The 22,185-nt window shown below is 48.4% G+C and overlaps 1 protein-coding gene across 2 annotated transcripts in view; it reads right to left on the reverse strand.

Annotated features, from left to right (window-relative positions):
* NSD3 (nuclear receptor binding SET domain protein 3) overlaps window positions 1-22,185 on the reverse strand; it is a 1,769,888-nt gene that overhangs the window by 360,158 nt on the left and 1,387,545 nt on the right. For both annotated transcript variants that reach the window (XM_086943639.1, XM_086943638.1), the window contains one exon: window positions 3,500-3,769. In XM_086943639.1, the coding sequence (XP_086799765.1) occupies window positions 3,500-3,769 (270 nt within the window). The remainder of the gene's footprint in view (window positions 1-3,499; window positions 3,770-22,185) is intronic.

Here is a 22,185-nt window from a genome sequence, read left to right on the forward strand (position 1 = left end):
TCATGATTTACACAAAAACTATGATGGAAATTGTGCGAATCAGAGGTTAGCTTTGAAAACACATCGACGGCTAAGGGCTATAATTATACAACCCAGGTGTCAAAAAGCCTTCAACCCTGTTAACAGCAATATTGGTTTAAAAAAAAAAAAAGGTTACGAATCTGCAGTAACGTTATTACGCGTTTGAAAACATCTGAAATCTTCCTGGAGGCACAGAAAAACTCAACTCTTTAATCGTGTTTACAATATAAATGCCAAGCCATCCAAAGAGTGATTAGATAGCTAAGGGTCCCTTAAAATTCAAAATGAAAGAGCAAAATGAACTTAACACAATTGTGTCCCTTTGTAAACAAGCCGCCTTATGCACCCGGATGTCGCGACAATCTTTTACACAGTAAGAAAACCAGCCAACTTCCACTAGTTTTCAGCACCCTAATGCATTCTTCATAGGCGATATTTTCCCCTACACAGCGAAGAGTTACGAAAATTCGACACAAAAGGACGTTCCAGATGTATACTGAATTAAAGGGCTTCATCCGTTTCATCCGTCCACTACTTACACAACCAATTCAGCCTAACAACCGTTCTCTGTTGTGGATATTTTTAACGAATGCATTTTGTATGTAGTTTCGGAACTTCCGGGTGGAATACCAACCAATGTCACTGCCCAACACTTTCAGGAAGTAGGCGGTACTGCTAAAATGAAAGACGGCCTGGCATTGTAGCATTGAAGGCACAACACCCAATCGTAGTGCACGCCACACAATTTCGAAGTGCTGGTTGGCTGTGGAGTCTACACTCTTTCTTTGTCCGAGCCGGTTCAGGTTGGTTATAAGAAAACGATCCAAAACCATCAACATCTGTTGCCAGTTGAGTCGCACAACTAACGTTACTTTTGCATAGGATGAAAACGTAAAGCGCATTTCTTTATAACGCAAGAACGGTTCATTTTAGGTTATTGTCTTGTTACATTGAGTGCCTTTATTTAGAAGTGCTTATTTCAAAACATGAACCTAGGAAAACAAGACGGAGGGAAGAGAGGGGAGGGGGGAGGAGAAATGCGACACGGCGGGAAGGGGAGGGGGCGGAGCGGGTAAGACGTTCCAGAGGTATACTGAATTAAAGGGCTTCATCCGTTTCATCCGTCCACTACTTACACAACCAATTCAGCCTAACAACCGTTCTCTGTTGTGGATATTTTTAACGAATGCATTTTGTAAGTAGTTTCGGAACTTCCGGGTGGAATACCAACCAATGTCACTGCCCAACACTTTCAGGAAGTAGGCGGTACTGCTAAAATGAAAGACGGCCTGGCATTGTAGCATTGAAGGCACAACACCCAATCGTAGTGCACGCCACACAATTTCGAAGTGCTGGTTGGCTGTGGAGTCTGCACTCTTTCTTTGTCCGAGCCGGTTCAGGTTGGTTATAAGAAAACGATCCAAAACCATCAACATCTGTTGCTAGTTGAGTCGCACAACTAACGTTACTTTTGCATAGGATGAAAACGTAAAGCGCATTTCTTTATAACGCAAGAACGGTTCATTTTAGGTTATTGTCTTGTTACATTGAGTGCCTTTATTTAGAAGTGCTTATTTCAAAACATGAACCTAGGAAACCAAGACGGAGGGAAGAGAGGGGAGGGGGGAGGAGAAATGCGACACGGCGGGAAGGGGAGGGGGCGGAGCGGGTTAAATTAAACTAAAGGCAGGCAGGGGAGGAGAGTAGGAGGTGGAGGGGGGAGGAGAGTAGGGGAGGCACGGCCTAGCGGCAGGCAGGCAGGGGAGGAGAGGAGGAGGGGGGAGGAGAGTAGGGGAGGCACGGCCTAGCGGCCGTGCAATCAAGTAGTGAGGGGGCGGAGCTGGGGGAGGCTGTGAGAGAGAGTAGGCGGCTGGGGGCATGTGCACGCGCATTTAAGCTCAATGCGCATGCGCATTGAGCTTAAATTTCTCGTGCACTGCAAGGAATCGCCACGATTCCTTGCAGTGTGGATAAAGAGCGGATAAGTGCCAATACTCTCGCCTTGCTCGATGCGCATGCGCATCGACAGGCGAGACCTAAAAAACTATCGAAAAACTTGGTCAAAAGACCGGAGTACTGCTCTTCAGATCTGCGTCCACTGGAGCGGAAAAAAGAAGAACTGACGTCAGCGCGCGGAGGCGGCGTCTATATACTCCAGCGACGTCATCACGGCGCACGACGCCGACGACGGACGCGGAGCCGCAGGGGACGCCTGCAGACGACGCCTACCGACGCGCAGGGGTACTGCTACGCAAAAGTTTCCGGATCCAGACTGACGCCTGGGGATATTCTAAGGTAAGGAATCTAACACTAACGTGTTTCTTTCAGATGAGTGGTGTCGACTTCCGGAACGCTCGGCGCGGCTCCGCGACCGCTCCCTCGAACGCTCTCTCGACCTCCGGCCGGACCGGGACCGCTCCCGGTCCCGACGTGGGGCCGACAACCGGAGCTCCAGTAGCTTGCGGGACCGCTCCCGCCTAGCCTTGTTGGTGAGGGCCCGGCAGTCGACACAGGAGTCCACGTCGTGGTCGGGGCCCAGACACCGGAGACAGAGGCGGTGATGGTCTGTGACCGACATCGTGCGCTCACAGTCATCACAGTGCTTGAACCCAGGCATCCTATCAGGCACAAAGAGAGAAAAACTATCGAAAAACTTGGTCAAAAGACCGGAGTACTGCTCTTCAGATCTGCGTCCACTGGCGCGGAAAAAAGAAGAACTGACGTCAGCGCGCGGAGGCGGCGTCTATATACTCCAGCGACGTCATCACGGCGCACGACGCCGACGACGGACGCGGAGCCGCAGGGGACGCCTGCAGACGACGCCTACCGACGCGCAGGGGTACTGCTATGCAAAAGTTTCCGGATCCAGACTGACGCCTGGGGATATTCTAAGGTAAGGAATCTAACACTAACGTGTTTCTTTCAGATTTGTAGTTTTTAATGTGCCAGTGGTGTCCTAGTGCCTGATGTGAGATGATATATTTGTGTGTTTTTATATGTTGTTCATAGTCCTGATGAAGTTTAATAGAGATGCTTGGAATGGAACGTGTTGGCCGGATGTTATATGTACATTTATGGATTTCAAGTGAAGCAAAAATAAATAAAAAATGACTGTTGATAAATATTGTTTGGAAATTATTTGGTTGAGAACACTTTCCCTAGTGCACCTTTCCACTTGGATTATTATAGAGAAGAAAGCATATTCAATTCTGTGTAGCTGAATACTGGTCGTGTAACCATGCATTGCCCCTGTAGTGTCATGACACAGATGTTCACTATCATATTGGGTTCTTATATACAAATAACATAGGGCTATTCATACCATGAGGTGGTGAAAACTCATATCATTGTGGTGGGTTTCCACAGAATTTCAAAGTACCAAAAGGGTAATTTCCCAGATGTGCAATGTTGGGGGGAAACAGGTCGCGCAAAGTTTTTTCTGAATATGCAGATTTTCTTTTTTTATAAGCGGTCATACCTTCTTGATATTTTTGGTTGTCCTGAGACCCCAGCCCCGTTGGTCAGTTCTGATGATCTCGGTTTCTGAATACAGTCGTTTTGTGAAATTCTGGTTTTGACAGCGTTCTCCTGCCGGGCACACCTGAGGGTGGCATTCATACTGCAGTATTCTATTCAGACATTCAGAGTCCAGGCCACAAGGATTTTCATCAGTGGGTTTACAGTTGCACCTTGGGATCTCCGATAGGTCAGCCACTTGGATCTGTACTTTACCAACAACTTTGTTACACTGTAAAGCAAAAGGAAATCATACGGATTGTGAATAGTCTTTCGATGACTAGACAGAAAATTTTAAATGAAAAACAGGAGATCACTAGAAAATAAACCAAATTAGTAAAGGATACTGACTGCATACATGCTTCCCATTAAAGTATGGAAAATATTCATTTTATTAATTGTATGCCTCCAGTTTATATACTTAGCTCCTTAGTTTGAGTTTCTCATAATTATTGATCCGGTTAGTAACAGCAGTTAATGGCACAATTGGGATTCCAAGATGTATTTCTATTCTGCATGTGGTATTATAGCAGTACAGTAAACAGTAGATTCCAATAGAAAAAATGATTTATGAACACACAAAGTTAAATGTCATCAGGCATTAAAACAATCATACTCCATGTATTTGAGATCAATAATATTTAATCTTATCGATCAGCATGAAATAATTGAAATAATCACTATCCAGTAATTCATCCGGAACGCAGATGTGCCCCACTCGGATAGGGGGGGAAGTTGTGTGCACTTAGTGAGGGTTGAGAAAGTGAAAGGAAAGGTAGTGACAATATATCCATCACAACATGGTTTGAAAAATGAAAATGGCTTCATTCAGCCTTTTAGTTAAATAATAACACTATACATCCATTGTTTGAAACAATGACACAGTGAAAAAGCACTGTTGGCCAAACTGGCACAGGATGGTAACACTGTCGACATTTCGACCCCAATTAATAGTAGGTTGCTTATGTCCTTACAACAGGGTCTTCCTCAGGACTGGGAGTGGGGCACCATGCGCCAACCTGATCTGGATGGTGAAGATGCATTATATGGGCCTGTAGGCTCCAAACGCAGAGTGCGGATTATAGGCACTTTTAATACATGAAATAGGGATGTTTCCCTTTCAATGACACCTCTTATGTCAAGAATTAAAATGGTCGTGCCCAAGTGAATTCAAATGTTCCAAAATAACTCAAAGGCAGGACCAAAGTTGCACCTTTCTGAAGCCCCACTGGTGCTTCTTATCTCTTAGCAGTCTGTGTGCGTCCATCTCTGTTGGAAGGAAAAACCTTATTTTTAAGGCATTATGGCAGCATAAGGTTTTCCAAGGAGGTATTTGCAAGGTATTCCTTGGAAGAATACACCCTTAGAAAATTGCCTGGAAAACTAAGCGAAAATACACATGCAAAAAAAAGCAGGAACTTGGTCAAGCACAGAACGTAGGATAAAATGAGTTAAGGGTGTGCAGCACATACAGACAAGTCCTACTTCAAAAACGTGCAAAGATGATTTTTTCCTACATGCAACATCCTTCAGTTCTGTTTCGGGGGCAGAGAACTGGGGAAAAGAGCAAGCGGATTAAAGGAGAACTAACACAGTACTGAACCTGAATTCGAGAAGAAAATCTGTGGTTGGGTCATCTTACGATTTTAAAGGGTCAAACTTGTTTATGTACATATCGTCATAGAAACACAACATCTACCCCTCCTGACTTGTGCCACTCTCTTCAATATAAATTAATGAGGTCAAGGGAAGTTACATCACTTCCTTTAATTGACTTATTTAATGTACATATCTTAACACAAAAAGGTCCTCACAGGACGGGGTATGTTGATTTATACTGGTTTTCCCATTACATGATCCAAAGGAGTTCACTTGCATTCTCAAAGAAAGAGAAATTCTGAACACTTTTACGACTCAATAGTGTTGAGAGATCATCAAGAGGAGTTAAACTAGAACTAGGGGATGCAACAAAACACAAATGAATTACATAAAAAAAAATAACAAATAGGAAATGTCAACAGGTTAAGGTACAGTATGCAGCAGAGCCCATTGACTCTATTGCATAGCCATCACTGTGTAAAACCCATTTTAAGTTGTGTTTTGCTTGTCCATTATTGCATTTAAAAAAACCTCTGATGGCCCCTGCTTCATTGTCAGTCAGAGGAAGTATTCTTACGATGGAGCCAATAGGGCTCAGTCGACTGAATATTTAATGTCCACGCGCCTCTAAATGAGGTGGGTGGCCTAAGTGTTTGGCAGGTAGAGTAATCTGTCACATTTGCAAGCATTTATAAGCAGTATGTATCAATTTAATCTATATATATATAAAAACGAAAGTATGTCTGTTTGTTCTTTATGCATTACTACACCATTCATCCGATCGCCATGAAACTTTGGGAAGTTGTTGAGTACACTCCCGCAAAGGTTTCTAGAAAAAAAAATGTAATTAAAGATTTTTTTTTTTTTTAAAGTTGTTGAGTACACTCCAGCGAAGGTTTCTGGCAAAATAAAAAAGAAAGATTTGTTAAATATCGGCCCCCCGGCCCCCCATAAGCTTTCCAATACTGAACGTTTACAGTTTACGGTGCGACTCGCTTTTGCAATGACCATCAACAAAGCACAAGGACAATCGCTGCAAGTGTGTGGACTAGATTTGGAGAATCCGTGCTTCTCACATGGACAACTGTATGTGGCCAGCTCACGCGTCAGAAAACCTTCTGATTTATTCGTGTACGCACCAGACGGAAAAACAAAAAATACAGTGTATCCACAAGCACTCGAATAAACAGAATTAAAACACTTAAAAATGTTTTCCATATTAAAATGAATACGTTTCAATAAAAATGACACAATGTAAATTGAATGTTATCATAATAACAAGTTTCCTTAAATTTCCTTTCTTCCGAGATCGCAGCAACGCGCGACGGGTAAGCTAGTAGGCTATAAAAGGAATGCAATGTTCAGCTTAATAGCCTATCTATGTCCTTTAATAAACAAAAGGACCACAGAAGAATAATGACTAATCATGTGAGAGCACCCTTCAAACACTCCCAACAGGGACTTCTTCCCTCATATTTTCCAAGCACTAGTGGGATAATCATCACTGGCCAAGAAGGAGATCCTCTAAGGGGAGAAGGGTGGGTCACATATGAATTTATGAAAGATACCAATACTGGAGAATGGGAGTTAGAGGTAAGTAACCAGTTCTTTCTCCAGTATTGGGGTAATCTTGCATAAATTCACATGCTTGAATCAGAATACATTGTATGGTAACAGGCGCACCTTATTGGAAAAGATGACTGAGTATTGTGTGATCCATGGCTGTATCAGTGCTCTGCATCAAAACCATAGAATAGTGTTAGGTGAAAGTGTGCCTGCTCTTTCAGGTTGCAGCACCGCATATTCTTTTGATGAGCAAACCAGCAAATAAAGCAGAAATTGAAGTTGACTTACTCTTCTAGCTGAAGTAAGAGCTAGTAGCAACACCACTTTCCAAGTAAGGAACTTCAGTTCAGCTCTATGAATAGGCACAAAGAACAAGTTACTTACCTTCGGTAACGATATATCTGTAAGAAACATTAGTTAGTGTTAGATTCCTTACCTTAGAATATCCCCAGGCGTCAGTCTGGATCCGGAAACTTTTGCGTAGCAGTACCCCTGCGCGTCGGTAGGCGTCGTCTGCAGGCGTCCCCTGCGGCTCCGCGTCCGTCGTTGGCGTCGTGCGCCGTGATGACGTCGCTGGAGTATATAGACGCCGCCTCCGCGCGCTGACGTCAGTTCTTTGCACACAGCATTTCCGCGCCAGAAGACGCAGAGCCATGAGAGAACCAACACTGGTGCCATGTAAAACTAGGGCCCTGAAAGGGATGACCTTAACCCTAGGTATCAGTTCGCAGAACGGGGAGGATGGGAGGGTTCGGTAAGGAATCTAACACTAACTAATGTTTCTTACAGATATATCGTTACCGAAGGTAAGTAACTTGTTCATCTGAAAGAAACACGTTAGTGTTAGATTCCTTACCTTAGAATACATACCCCAGCAATACCAACCCCGGTGGTGGGTCTGCGAACCAATACAAAACTACACCAGAAAGTCCTGGAGGACAGAACGGCCAAAGAAGCCATCCCTCCGGACTTGACTGTCCAGGCAGTAGTGCCTCGCAAATGTGTGCAGCGAGGCCCACGTAGCCGCTTGGCAAATGTCCTGCAAGGGGACTCCCCGGCCCAGGGCAGTAGTAGCCGCCGTGGCCCGAGTGGAATGGGCCCTCAGCCCAACAGGAGGCTCCTTCCGAGCCAAAGAGTAGCACGCTTTGATGCAGAGGACGACCCATCGAGAGATGGTTCGTTTACAAACCGCCCGTCCCTTCTTCGCACCCACGTAGCCAACAAACAGTTGTTCATCCACCCGGAACTGGCGTGTGCGATCCATGTAGAATGAAAGCGCACGTTTTGGGTCCAGACGGTGGAGCCGCTCTTCATCCTTTGAAGGATGCGGAGGCGGGAAGAAGAAAGGGAGAGTGATGGACTGCCCGATGTGAAAGGCCGAAACAACCTTGGGCAGGAAAGAAGGTCTAGTCCTCAGAACCACCTTATCAGGATGAATGGACAGGAAAGGAGGTTGGACAGAAAGAGCCTGGAGCTCACTCACTCTCCTGGCAGAGGTGATGGCAACCAGGAAAGCCGTCTTTGTAGTCAGGAGACGGAGAGGACAAGAATGAAGGGGCTCAAAGGGAGCACACATCAGGAAGGTCAGAACCAAGTTCAAATCCCACTGAGGCATCACAAACGGAACAGGTGGAAACATGTGAGTGATGCCTTTTAAGAACCGAGTTACAATCGGGGATTTGAACAAAGAAGGCTGATCAGGAAGCCTCAAAAAGGCAGAAAGGGCAGAAAGGTAGCCCTTGATAGTGCCCAGAGTAGAGCCCTGCTGGGCAAGAGAAAGAAGAAACAGAAGAACCTCCGAAAGAGGGGCAGAGAGAGGATCCACAGCCTTTGCTGTGCACCATGCCACAAATCTGTTCCACCGACAGGCGTATACCGACTTAGTGGAGGGACGCCTGGCTGCCAGAATAACATCACAGACTTCAGGAGGCAAGTCAAATGGCCTCAACTGCCGCCGCTCAATCTCCAAGCATGGAGGTGGAGACTGGACAGGTTCGGGTGGAGGACCGTCCCCTGCTGCTGCGACAGAAGGTCCTCCTGAAGGGGCAGGCGGATCGGGGGACCGACTGACATGCTGAGTAGCTCGGGATACCAGTACCTTCGAGCCCAGTCCGGAGCCACAAGGATAACTTGGGCCCGGTCGCGCCTGATCTTCTTCAGCACTCTGGGCAGAAGTGGTATAGGCGGAAAGGCGTATAACAGACCGCAACTCCACTCACGCCGAAAGGCGTCGCCGTGCGAGTGCCGTCTTGGAAACTCCAACGCGCAGAACTGATGACATTGCGCGTTCTCTTCTGTGGCGAATAGATCTAACCAAGGCTCTCCCCATTGCAGAAAGATGCCTTGCGCCACGTCCGAGTTCAGACGCCATTCGTGATCCATCGAGCACCGACGGCTGAGTTCGTCCGCCCTGGCGTTCAGAGAACCTGCCAGGTGTTGAACCGTCAGAGTCACGCCCTGACGTTCCAGCCATTGCCAGAGGCGCAGAGCCTCCTGGCAAAGGGTCCACGACCCCACTCCGCCCTGTTTGTTGCAGTACCACATGGCGGTGGTGTTGTCGGTGAACACCTGCACTACACTCCCGTTGACAAAGAGGAGGAATGCCTTCAGTGCCAGACGAATCGCCCGCAGCTCCAACAGGTTGATATGGAGCCGGGACTCCGCCGGAGACCAGATGCCTCTGATCTCTGCCTCTCCCAAGTGGCCACCCCAGCCCTGGAGGGACGCGTCCGTCACGACAACGTGCTCCGGTTGGGGAAGGGAGAGGGACTTGCCCCTGACCCAATCGCGGTCCGTAAGCCACCACTGCAGTTGTCTCGCAGTGCCCACCGAGATCAAGACGTGGTCGGACAAGTTGCCCTGATGCTGGGTCCACTGAAACTTCAGGTCCCACTGCAGAGCCCGCATCCGCCACCGGGCGTGATGCACCAGAAGGATGCAGGAAGCCATCAGTCCCAGCAGCCGCAGCGTCAACCTGACCGAAACTCGGGATAGCGGCTGAAAGATGGGAATCAAAGCCTGAATATCCCGAACCCGCCGTTCCGGAGGATAAACCCGAAACTGCGCCGAGTCCAGAACCGCTCCGATGAAAAGGAGCTTTTGAGAGGGACACAGGTGTGATTTCGGCACATTGATGGAGAACCCCAGGTCGTGCAAGAGGTCTGCCGTCATCTGAAGGTGGTGGACGACTGTCTGGGGCGAGCCCGCCTTCAACAACCAGTCGTCTAGGTAGGGGAAGACTGAAACCCCTAACCTGCGCAGATGGGCTGCGACCACCGCCATCACCTTTGTGAACACCCGTGGGGCGCTGGTAAGGCCGAAGGGGAGCACGATAAACTGAAAGTGCTCCAGGCCTACCGTGAACCGCAGGTAACGCCGGTGGGCCGGCAGGACGGGGATGTGAAAATAGGCGTCCTGCAAGTCCAACGCTACCATCCAGTCTTGCGGGTCTAGAGCAGCCAAGACCTGAGCTAACGTCAACATCTTGAACTTCTCCTTCCGGAGGAAGCCGTTGACGTTCCTTAGATCCAAGATAGGACGTAGGCCCCCCTTGTCCTTCTTGGGCACCAGAAAGTAGTGGGAATAACAACCACGCCCTACTTCTGGCCCAGGAACGCGCTCGATGGCCCCCTTGGCCAAGAGGGCCGTAACTTCCTCCTGCAGAAGTGTCAAGTGGTCCCCCGACACACGGTGGTTCTGCGGTGGCATGGCTGGAGGAGAGGTCTCGAAGGGGAGGGAGTAGCCCCTTCGGACAATTTGCAGCACCCACCTGTCCGAAGTGATTGTGCGCCAGTGAGCGTGGTGATGGCGAACCCTGCCACCCACTGGCGTCACATGGGGCCGAAAGCACGGACTAGGAGGATTTTGGGGTAGATGCTGCGGGGGAGGGTGTGGTCTGACCCCGCCGTTGTCCCCGACCGCCACCACGGCGGTTTCCACGGCCGCCACCGCGTTGAAAGGATTGTTGCGGCGCGTGGCTGCCAGCACGTGTGGGGGCGCCCCTTCCTTGGCCACGAAAGGGGCGAAACGAACCCGGTTGCTGACGCTGGGTCGAGAGACCCAAGGACTTGGCCGTGACCCTGGAGTCCTTGAAGGGTTCCAGCGCGTGGTCCGCCTTGTCACCGAACAGGTGACAGCCATCAAACGGCATGTCCATCAATGTACTCTGGACATCTGCCGAAAAATTGGCGGATCTCAGCCAGGCGTGGCGACGAATCGCCACCGTCGTTGACATAGCTCTGCCTAGCGAGTCGGTCGTATCAAGACCACACCGTATCGAATATTTCGCTGCATCTCGGCCCTCAGCCACAGCCTGACCGAGTTTTGCCCGCACCTCCATGGGGCATTCTGGCAGCAGTTCCGCGACCGTATCCCACACAGAGTGGGTGTAGCGGCCCAAGAGGCAGGCGGTGTTGCAAGACCGCAGGCCCAAACTAATGGACGAGAAGACCTTCTTGCCAAATTGGTCATACCTCTCGGATTCCCGGTCGGGTGGGGCCGACGGGAATGCGGACTGGGAGGTCGAGGCCTGGATCACCAGACTCTCAGGAGTGGGGTGGGTAGACAGGAACTTGGGGTCGTCCGGACAAGGACGGTGGCGCCTGGCCACGTTCCGATCGACAGGCGCACCTGAAGCGGGCCTGGACCACGTGCCCAACAGAACGTCCGACAAGGCTTCAGCAGTGGCTCCTGTGGGCATGACTGCGGTTTGAAGACCTCGGTGAGGATGTTAGGCCTCACGGCCGCGACGGGGAGCTCAAGGTGTAAGGCCTTGGCAGCCCTCATCAGCACCACAGAATATGCAGCTCCCTCCACCGATGCCACGGAAGGAGGAGAGATCAAACCAGGGTTAGGAGAGTCGTCCAGACCACTGGCATCCCCCAAGTCACCTGTCCAGTCCGGGTCATACTGGCACTCGCGTGACAGAGGGTCCTCGGACCCCTCCCAACCTTCACCGAACTCTTCATCCTCTCCGTATTCGGAGTCAACGATGTAGACCGGCTCGTCGGGGTTCATGGGCCCCATCGGCGCCGGGACCGGCGTCGTGCGACGCCCGTCCGGCCCCGCGTCCGGCGTCGGTGAAGGTAAGGGGACGGCGCCGCCCGGAGCCGGCGCCGGAGCCCCAGTGCCGCCCGAAGCCGGCACCGAGGAACCGGCGTCGCGCGGAGGCGGAGCCGCGGGCAACCCTGATGGAATCGGCGCCGGGTTGGATGGGCGTCCATCCGGCGTCGACCCCGAAGGCCCTAGCGGCGCCGGGATCGGCGCCGGAATCGGAGCATCCGACAGCGTCGAGGTAGGGTCAGCAGAACCGCTAGGGCCCCCGGACGGGTTCACTGGGCCCGTAGGCGCCGTGGAACCCGCCGGAGGAGACAGGGCCCTCATGGCCATGAGGAACGCCTCTATCTCCTCAGGCGTCGCACCGTGCCCAGGGACCTGAGGGTATGGGGCAGGCCGCGCCGGCGACTCTCGCGGAGCCGCGGGGTTGGGGTCACCCGAACCCCCGGCCGCATCGCGCGAGCGTCGGGGGGAGTCGGGGGTACGATGACGACGCCCCGACTTCTTGTGTTTCTTACCTGACGAGGATGACGAGTGGTGTCGACTTCCGGAACGCTCGGCGCGGCCCCGCGACCGCTCCCTCGATCGCTCTCTCGACCTCCGGCCGGACCGGGACCGCTCCCGGTCCCGACGTGGGACCGACACCCGGAGCTCCAGTAGCTTGCGGGACCGCTCCCGTCTAGCTTTGCTGGTGAGGGCCCGGCAGTCGACGCAGGAGTCCACGTCGTGGTCGGGCCCAGACACCGGAGACAGAGGCGGTGATGGTCTGTGACCGACATCGTGCGCTCACAGTCATCATAGTGCTTGAACCCAGGCATCCTAACAGGCACAAAGTGACAATAATTCGAAAAAACTTGGTCAAAGACCGGAGTACTGCTCTTCAGATCTGCGTCCACTGGCGCGGAAAAAAGAAGAACTGACGTCAGCGCGCGGAGGCGGCGTCTATATACTCCAGCGACGTCATCACGGCGCACGACGCCAACGACGGACGCGGAGCCGCAGGGGACGCCTGCAGACGACGCCTACCGACGCGCAGGGGTACTGCTACGCAAAAGTTTCCGGATCCAGACTGACGCCTGGGGATATTCTAAGGTAAGGAATCTAACACTAACGTGTTTCTTTCAGATAGGACTTTTAATCAGTTGGTAAAGAACAATGTTAAGCTGTCATGCAGATGGCAGTGACTTTATTGGAGGATATGCTCTGAAGATTCCTTTAAGGAACTGGATGATTTATCTGTGATACTACATGGAAGGAGATCCCAAAGTTTGCCTGTACCTGGAAATAGCAGTCAGATGCACTTTAACAGAGGAATGCACTAGACTGGATGTGGCTAGAGATAGCCAATATGGCAACACTTGTTCGGGAGGCAATGTGATAGATTGTACATTAGATTACTTGCCCCAGAGACCAAATAGTTTCCACTTGAAGCAATATATTTTGTTGGTAGAATCAGCTCTGGTCTTTGCAATAATACTCCTACTGTCCTCTGGAACGGCTAGGTGCTGAGGCTCATGGTACTCAGGGTGATAAATGCAGAGAAATCGGGTCTGGATGAAGGACCTGCTGGTTGCGCATTGACAACATGTCAACTAGGGGCTTGAGTTGAATGTGGTTGTCCTACAACAACATGAAAAGTTCCGTAAACCAGTGCTGTCTGGGCCATCATGGTTCCCTTTTCATTTTTCTGAGAAACCTGGGAATAAGTGGGATCGGGGAAAAGCGTAAGCATAAATTCTGAACCACTGCATCTAAAGGGCATTCCCCCGAGGACCGCTTTGGAGGGTACCTGCTGCCAGAAAACCAGCATTTTCTGTTCTTTTGGGATGTGAAAAGATTCAGTTTGCGCTTGCCCATTGTTGAAATATGGCATCCAGGACCAGTTGGTTCAGTTCCCATTCATGACATCTTTGAGTCGAAACTGCTCAAGGTGTTTTGCTAGAGTTGTGCACTTCTGGGAGATGTTCTGCCCTTATGGTCACTTGATGACGTAGTGCCCATTGCAAGAGAGTTTGAGCTCCTTGAGATAGAATCTTGGATCTTGTACCACTTTGTATTTTTGAGGTAATGTATACTTGCTGTGTTGTCTGTTATTAACACGGAGGACCCCTGAATCCTCAGCAAGAGAGCTTGAAGAGCCAACAAGATTGCTCTGAGGTAAAGTAAATTGATATGCATTTTGGACTGCTCTGGAGTCCACTTTCCATGCATTTATGAGCTCCCCACCATTCTAGAGAAGCATCTGTTTAAATTACTTATTCGAAATGAGGGCGGGAGGGAACGGCAATCCTGCAGAGATTGCTGGAGTTTGTCCACCAGTGGAGAGCTGATTTCATCACAGGTGTGATCTGGATGATGATGTTGAATTCTTCGTCCACCTGGAGTCACTGTGCGTCCAGTTCTTCTTGGAAGGTTCGCATTCTGAGACGAGCAGAAGGCGCTAGGAGAATGGCTGAAGACGTCATGGCAAGTAGAGATTTGATCAGGTGAACTGAGGTGCAATTTCCTTTTGAACAAGAGCGGGCCAGAACAAAGAGTTTCTTTTGCCTGTCTACAAACAAGAATGCCTTGTTGATCAAAGTTTTTAGAGTTGCTCCCAGAAAAGTTATTCTAGTCAAAGTCGAAAGAAGAACGTGAGCTCCAGGGTTTGAACGAGGTGAAGGCAAGTGGAAGTATCCCTCAATGTCTGCTGAATGGATGGAGCATTTATCAGCCAGTCATTGAGACAGAGGAAAACTTGAAGGCCGTTTTGCCACAGGTGGGCAGCTACTGGGGCAAGATATTTTGTAAATATCCGGGTAGGGAGGAGTACGGAGACAAAAGGGGAGCACCTTGAACTGGTAATGAGTACCGACCACTGTAAATCTGAGTAATTTGCAATGCCTGGGATGATGGTAACATGAGATTAGGCTTCTTTGAGTTCAAGGCCAGTTAGAAAATCTCTGTGGTTGAAAAGATGGAGAATTTCATGGAGGGAAATCATATGGAAAGATTGCTTCTTTAGGTACTTGTTGAGTTTCTTGAGATCAAGAATGGGGCGCATCTCCCCTGATATCTTACTCATTAGGAGTAAAACCCTGTTCCTTTTTGAGAGCGTGGAACCTGTTCTATTGCCCCTTTTGAAAATATGGCTAAAGCCTCCTTGCAACGAAGATAAAGGTGAGATGGGAGGTATTTTGTAGGAGTAGTTTGAGGTGGAACCTGAGTGAACTACAGGACATAGCCATGCGCAATCAGATTTAAAGACACACTTGTCCATAGTGATTTTGCTTAAGTGATACAGGTATTTGAATATAATCTGGCATCCACAGACACATAACTAGATGGTGTAACCATCACCTTGAGATTGTTACTGCTTCTTAGAAGTATCCCTGGCAGAAACAGCCTGTCTCTTTATTGGATGCTGCTTAGAATAGGCTGCTGACGATGGTACCCAATAGGGTTGATGCTGTTGAGAAGTGGTTCAAAAGGACAGCTGGTAGGATTGCGGTTGATATCTTTGGTATCCTCCACTATATGGTCTTACAGAACTGGAGCGTTTCAAAGCATCAATCCATTTCAGTGTCCGTCTTTATGGCCGACACAGCGTCATTTATGTGCTTTCTGAATAAAGAGTTGCTGAACAGTATATCAAGAATCTTAGTTTGAACTTCTGGCTGGAATGATGTGGCCTTGAGCCAACCCTGGCAACGAAGGATAGTAGATCCCGCCAACAGCTGGAAGCCTATGGATACAATATCCATTGCGCAGTCAATTTGAGATGCTGCCTTTTCACGTTCCAGCAAGATGCTTGTAGCTTCAGCTTTTTTGTCTTTCGGCAAGAGATCCAGATGATATTTGGCGATGTCCAACCATATCTGGCGATCATATCGCCCCAGAATGGCCAAAGAGTTTGGGGCATGGACAGATGTCCCTGACATCACTGTGTAAGGACCAAATGAGGTTCTGGATATCTGATTAAACAGGCAGCTGAGTTCGCAGGTGCTTTATATTTTTTATCTTTCTAGGGAGAACAGCAGTAACGGTTGTCGGTGTTTTCATTATTTTTACTTGCCTTCCACCCAGATATAATCTACAATCGGGATTGCTCTAACTTTTTCTGGATTGCTCCTTGAAATCATACAGGAAATAGTCTGACTGTTAAACAGCAATGGGGAGGTGGAAACGCTGGACCACTCTCTCCATTCGCATGTAAAAAAATCAACAATATTTTTCGGTGTAGAATTCAGTGGTTGTGGAGCTAGCGGGTAGGTGGAGGATTAAGGTAATCAACCCATTCATTGGTAATGGTTCGATTGTCTGTTATTTCGCCTTCTCTAGCCACATCACCGTCATCATCATCTGTTGTAGACGGATCTTCTTGAGGAGGCATGGCAGGTGGTGGTGGAGGAGCATAAGGACAGTATTGCTTCATGCACTGGAGGCTCTGATAAACAGGCTCATAATAATCCTCTTCCTCCTCTTCATCGCGGTATTTGACATGCAACTCTGAGGGGCTGATGACTGCACCAAAACATTCCGCGACGGTCATCCTCTGATTCTTGAAGTTCCGATAAAGGGCTGGGTGGAAGTGGGGTCTCTACCCAAGATCTGTATCCAGGGCAAATGCTTTCTGGAAATGGCAACATTCTCATCAACGAGGTTGTCAACTGTGTGAGCAAAAGCAACATTGGTGGTTTCTTCTGTTTGAACTTCGCTGACAAGGAGGAGGACTTTTTCGATGGTTGTGTCGTTGACGAGGTAATTTTCAACTGTGGTACTGACGCCGATGAGGTAGTCGATGGTGTAAGTTCAGCCTTCGTCATCGTGACGGTCCTCATCCACAAGGTGGACTTGCATATGGAGCAATCTTTGTCGACACGGATACTATCGCTGACGGGATGGATGTCAACGGTTAAAGAGTTGACGGACTGCCAGTATTGTATTAAGCCCTGTTTTGGTAGTAAATATTAAGAAAACAAAATACATGGTCTTCCATGCTGACTCCACAAATTGCCTGTACCCAAGAATGGATAATAAGGTCCCTATTTTTGATTATTTGGGTCTCACATTAAATGACAAAATGGGGTGGGGACCTCAAATCAGTAAGGCTAATCTAAAGCTAATCCAGGCCGTTGGGGGGATTTTAAAAGTTTATGAGAGATGTGCCCTAAAGGTTATAAGCCCGCCAGTAGAAATTTACAAGGTTCAAGCAAGGGGGGCAACTATGTATGGGGCCGAGCTATGGGGACATAGCTTAGCTAATGTCCTCACTGTAACAGAAAACAACTTTATAAGACACATTTTGTGCTTTCCTAAAAGTACCCCCTTAATACCATTAAGGATGGACCTGAGTATCCTTCCCATTGCGGACCTAATTGCTTCACGCCTACTGCTTTATTGGCGATGGCTGGGGAGTACGCCAGAGTTAGAACATTATAGGGAGGAATTAAAGGCTGTAATGTCTACTCTGGGGGCGGGTAGTATCCCATGGTTCTCCTTTATTAGGGACTCATTTCGTGCGATAGGAGGGGAGGACTTATGGTTGTCATCGGAGGAGTCATGCTTAGCTATTTCAAAAAAAACTTTGGCTAGTGCATTGAAGCAGTATAAACTGACACATATTTTACAGACAGTTAATCCTTCTAGTTTAACCTATGGGTTCCTGGACATAAAACACCAATATAAAATGGAGCAGGTGTTGGATTTTATAGAACCACCGACAGCATAGAAATTGTTTTTGCAATTTAGATATGGGCCGCTGCCGCTTCATGCACTAACCAACAAGTGGGCGGGCGCTACCACCCACCTTTGCCCGGGGTGCCTAGTAGAGGAAGAAACTGTAACTCACATGTTGTTCTTCTGCTTGGCATATAAGTGTGTCAGGTCAAAGTGGGTTATTCAACTCTGTAGAAACCTGGGTATCAGAAAATATAAAGAATTCTATAGGGTTTTAAAATCCGACACCAACCAGGTTTTTGTTGTTGCAATTTCTAAATTCCTTTTTGCTATGTGGTGTAAACGAAAGTATTTATTGAAAAACTGATGCGAGAATTAGTAAACTATTGTGATCCTGCTCTCTGTAAAAACCTAGTCTGTAAGCGTAGGTATTTCTTATATTCTTCAATACCCGCTTCTAATTGGTTGCTATTGTGATCTTGGTTTTTATAAAAACATGGGCTGTGAATCTTTTTTGAATATTTTTAGTTTATATTATATTTATAATGGTTGTTTTTAATTGATTATATTTCCCATAGGGATGATTATCATCTTATTTGCCTGCTTCCGAATGGGTGATCATTACTGCTAAGTATGTTTGTACCATTTTATTAATTAGTGCTCTTTAGGACACTGTAGTTCTTCTGTTATATGCATTTTAAGAGGTTGTGAATGTGTATGTGCTTTTATGGCTGTAATAGCCGAAATAAAGTTTCATGAATGAATGAAAACCTGAAAAACAATTAAAACATCTATTTGTTGGAACAAGTGTCCATTATCATGATGAATCCTTGCACCTAAATTCAACTTGCTGTCACACACTATTTTAACCAGTCTATGCACCTAAAGTAGACATTTAAAAAATCTGTTGTATTTCTTGCCATAATGGTAAATAAAAGTATTTACTTCACATTTTAGTCATGAACATTTCTAGAATTGAAACAATTGCAAATGAAAATTAATGTCAGGACAATCTTGGTAAAATGAAATTAATGTCAGGACAATCTTGGTAAAATGAACAATCTTGATTTATTTAACTTATGAGATACTTCTCTCATAGCTCAACTTTAAATAATAATATATACAAATCGCAATAGTCATATTGCACTGTTACGCTCTTGTTGGTAACTTGCCTCCTATATAACTACCAAGGGGAACCTCCTCAAGAAGGGGCATCTAGTGAGCACAGGGCAGGCACCTCAATGATCTTTTTCTGGAGTGGTGGGTTTGGTTGGTTTTGGATTTGGCTTTGGAGAGGTGGGTTTGGGAGGGGGTGGGTTAGGATTTGGAAAGGGTGGCTTTGGAAGTGGTCAAGGCCAGACAAAATAATCAGAACCAGCGGTCAAGGCCAGACCAAATAAAAACCTGGAACCAGGAGAAAAGGCAGTATGGGTGGGAGAGGATTGGGATTGGGAAGTAGAGGTAACTGCAGTGGATGTGTGTTTCTGTTGTGCTGTTGCATATGGGTCTGGGGTTTGTTTTTTATGTTTGGGTGAGTGTTTGGTGTCTGGGTGAGTGTGTGCTTTTGGTTTTGTTTAGTGTTGTTGTCGGTGTGGTTTTGTGTGAGTGTGTATGTTTAGAGGAGTATGCTGTTGAGGTGGTTGATCTGGTAGTTTTGGCTGTGGGTGTGCTGGTGATTGCAGTGGTAGATGTGGGTCTTGTGAGTGTGCGGGTGGAGCTTGTGGGTGTGCTGGTGGTGGTACTTGTGGGTGTGCTTGTGGGTGTGGTGGTGATGCTTGTGAGTGTGGTGGTGATGCTTGTGGGTGTGCTGGCAGCGACACTTGTGGGTGTGGTGGCAGCACTTGTGGGTGTAGTGGAGGTGGGTGCGGTGGTGGTTTTGGTGATGGTATGTTGTTTGGGTGTGTGCTTGTGTTTCTTGTTGCATTTGTGTTTATGTGTGGGTGCAGGTGTGCTGTTGGTGTCTGTTAAGAGTGGGTGCCTGCAAAGGAGCGAGTGTGCTTGAGACAGGGCTGGGAATTGAGAATTGGGATGGGGAAGGGACCCGAATTGGGGCACAAGGTTGGGAGGCTGCGGTCAGAGAGGAGGCTATGATCTCTACAGACCAGACATTTGTTGCATTTGATAACTAAGGTCCTGGGTGGCATTCATGAGTGCAGTCTGGCCTACAGAGATGCTCCACAGGCAGTCAACTGCCTCCTCACTGAACGCAAATGGGGGGGCAAGGGGCAGGGTGCTTGAAGCAAAGGAGACCCCTGTCCTTTTAGGGTGGCAGATTTGGCCATCTGGGGGGGAGGGGGGGGGGGTGGGAAGAGGGAGGTTGGAGATGGCTCTCTCTGTGGCAGACAAGGATGCAGATGGAACAGTTGCTGTAGTGTCAGCCACCATTAGACACTGGTCACGTGTGGAGGCCTCCGAAGATTATTTAGAACTGGTGGCTTCCATGCCAGTGCCTTCACCCTCCGTGCCACTGTGTCCATCGGTGTCGGTGGTCTCCAGTCGAAACAAAGTGGCAAGCTGCTTCCCTGCCTACGTGGAAAATTTCTCTTTCGCCTGCTCCTGATGATGCTGAAACGACATATACAAAATTGGTATTGTATCTGTGTAAACAGAAGTGATCATGCACATTGTAAAATTGTTCTAAGAAATATGCTGGCTTTCACTTTAGGCAAAAATTGGAACAATATTACAGTAAATTTTACATACACTGATTCATATATAAATCGTACATCAAAAAGTCAAATGCAATTCCCAATGGCAACAGATTACACCCTTTATGTATTTCTACATTTTCCCAATGTGTCATGAGTTGGACACTGATTTTAAGTTTTCCATATGGGATACTCCAACATACTTGTGATGGAACATTCAATCTGCAAAAGTCACTTTGAAGTATCCCATTTTTCTTCATCATTGATTTATTATCTGGACATAAAATTGTATGCCTATCACAATTTATTTCCCAAAAACAGACTGGCTTACATGCACAGTTACGAAGGAGTGAGACATCACACACATATGTCACTTTTAACATAAATGAAATAGTATTTTTGAAAACACATTTGGGATATGCTTTTAATTTAAAAAAAAGTAGCCATTTAATCTGATATTACTAGTCATTTTGGCTCACACACTCACTCTTTTTTGCGTATAAAATCAACACACAAATGTGACATTGGGAACATCAAATGCATCATAAGTGCATTTTATGCTATGCCACTTGTAATAAGGCTAACTTTACATCATTTACAATGGTGAAGGAGCATCACACCTGAGACAATCAAGACGAGTTGTCTGTTTGGTAGAACTGTCCCTTATAACATCAAAGAACCTGATCAATCAAAGACATTTATAGAGCGCACTACCTACCCGTAGGGTCTCAAGGTGCTGGGGGGTGCCGTTACTGCTCGAACAGCCAGGTCTTCAGCTTCTTCCTGAAGGAGAAGTGGTCTTGGGTCAGGCGCAGGTCGGTCGGGAGGGAGTTCCAGGTCTTGGCGGCCAGGTAGGAGAAGGACCTTCCTCCTGTTGTCGCTCTTCGGATGCGGGGGACGGCGGCGAGGGCGTGGTTGGCTGAGCGGAGGTGGCGTTTGGGAGCGTAGAAGTTGATTCGGTTGTTGAGGTAGCTCGGGCCTTGGTTGTGTAGGGCTTTGTGTGCGTGGGTGAGGAGGCGGAAGGTGATTCTTTTGTTGACGGGGAGCCAATGCAGTTCTCTGAGATGTCCGGAGATGTGGCTGGTTCGTGTGATGTCGAGGATGAGTCTGGCTGATGCGTTCTGGATCCGCTGGAGTCTCTTCTGGAGCTTTGCGGTGGTACCGACGTAGAGGGCGTTGCCGTAGTCCAGTCGACTGGTGACGAGGGCCTGGGTGACGGTCTTCCTGGTCTCGGTGGGGATCCACCAGAAGATCTTCCGTAGCATGCGTAGGATGTTGAAGCACGCCGAGGAGACGGTGTTGACTTGCCTGGTCATGGAGAGGGAGGAGTCCAGGATGAAGCCCAGGTTGCGTGCGTGGTCTGTCGGTTTGGGTGCGGTGCCCAGGGCGGGAGGCCACCAGGAGTCGTCCCAGGCGGAGGGCGAAGAGCCTAGGATGAGGACCTCCGTCTTGTCTGAGTTCAGTTTCAGGCGGCTGGTCGTCATCCACTCGGCTACCTCTTTCATCCCTTCGTGCAGATTGGCTCTGGCGGCGGCGGGGTCGTTGGTCAGGGAGAGGATCAGCTGGGTGTCGTCGGCGTAGGAGATTATGTTGAGGTTGTGTTGGCGTGCGATGGCCGCGAGGGGGCTCATGTAGACGTTGAAGAGGGTGGGGCTCAGCGAGGATCCTTGAGGGACGCCGCAGATGACTTCGGTGGCCTCTGACTTGTACGGTGGTAGGCGGACTCTCTGTGTTCTTCCGTCGAGGAAGGAGATGATCCAATCCAGAGCCTTCTCCTGGATTCCGACGTTGCTGAGGCGCTGTACTAGGGTACTATATTTTTGTCCACCCTAAGCGTGGAAGGGCATTCTCAGATGCGAGACCCTTGCTCATTGCACCATCAGGATTCAAGCAAACCGGGCCGAAGACGGCTGTAATGCCAGATACCGGTCCCCGGGAGCTTGTTTCCTTCCCAGTGTAAGAATTGGCTTTTGTAGTTTGGTTTGCCCTGTTCCCATCATGCACTGGGACAGGAACAGACTAATTTGCATACAGCCAGGTTCTGAAACTGGGATGGTGCAGTGAGCTAAAAAACGGTGTTGGATCTAGCCCTGATCTCTTGACTGGGTGAGAGCTTTCTGCT

Source organism: Lissotriton vulgaris, chromosome 11 (genome assembly GCF_964263255.1).
Source record: "Lissotriton vulgaris chromosome 11, aLisVul1.2, whole genome shotgun sequence".
In the NCBI taxonomy this organism is placed as follows: domain Eukaryota; kingdom Metazoa; phylum Chordata; class Amphibia; order Caudata; family Salamandridae; genus Lissotriton; species Lissotriton vulgaris.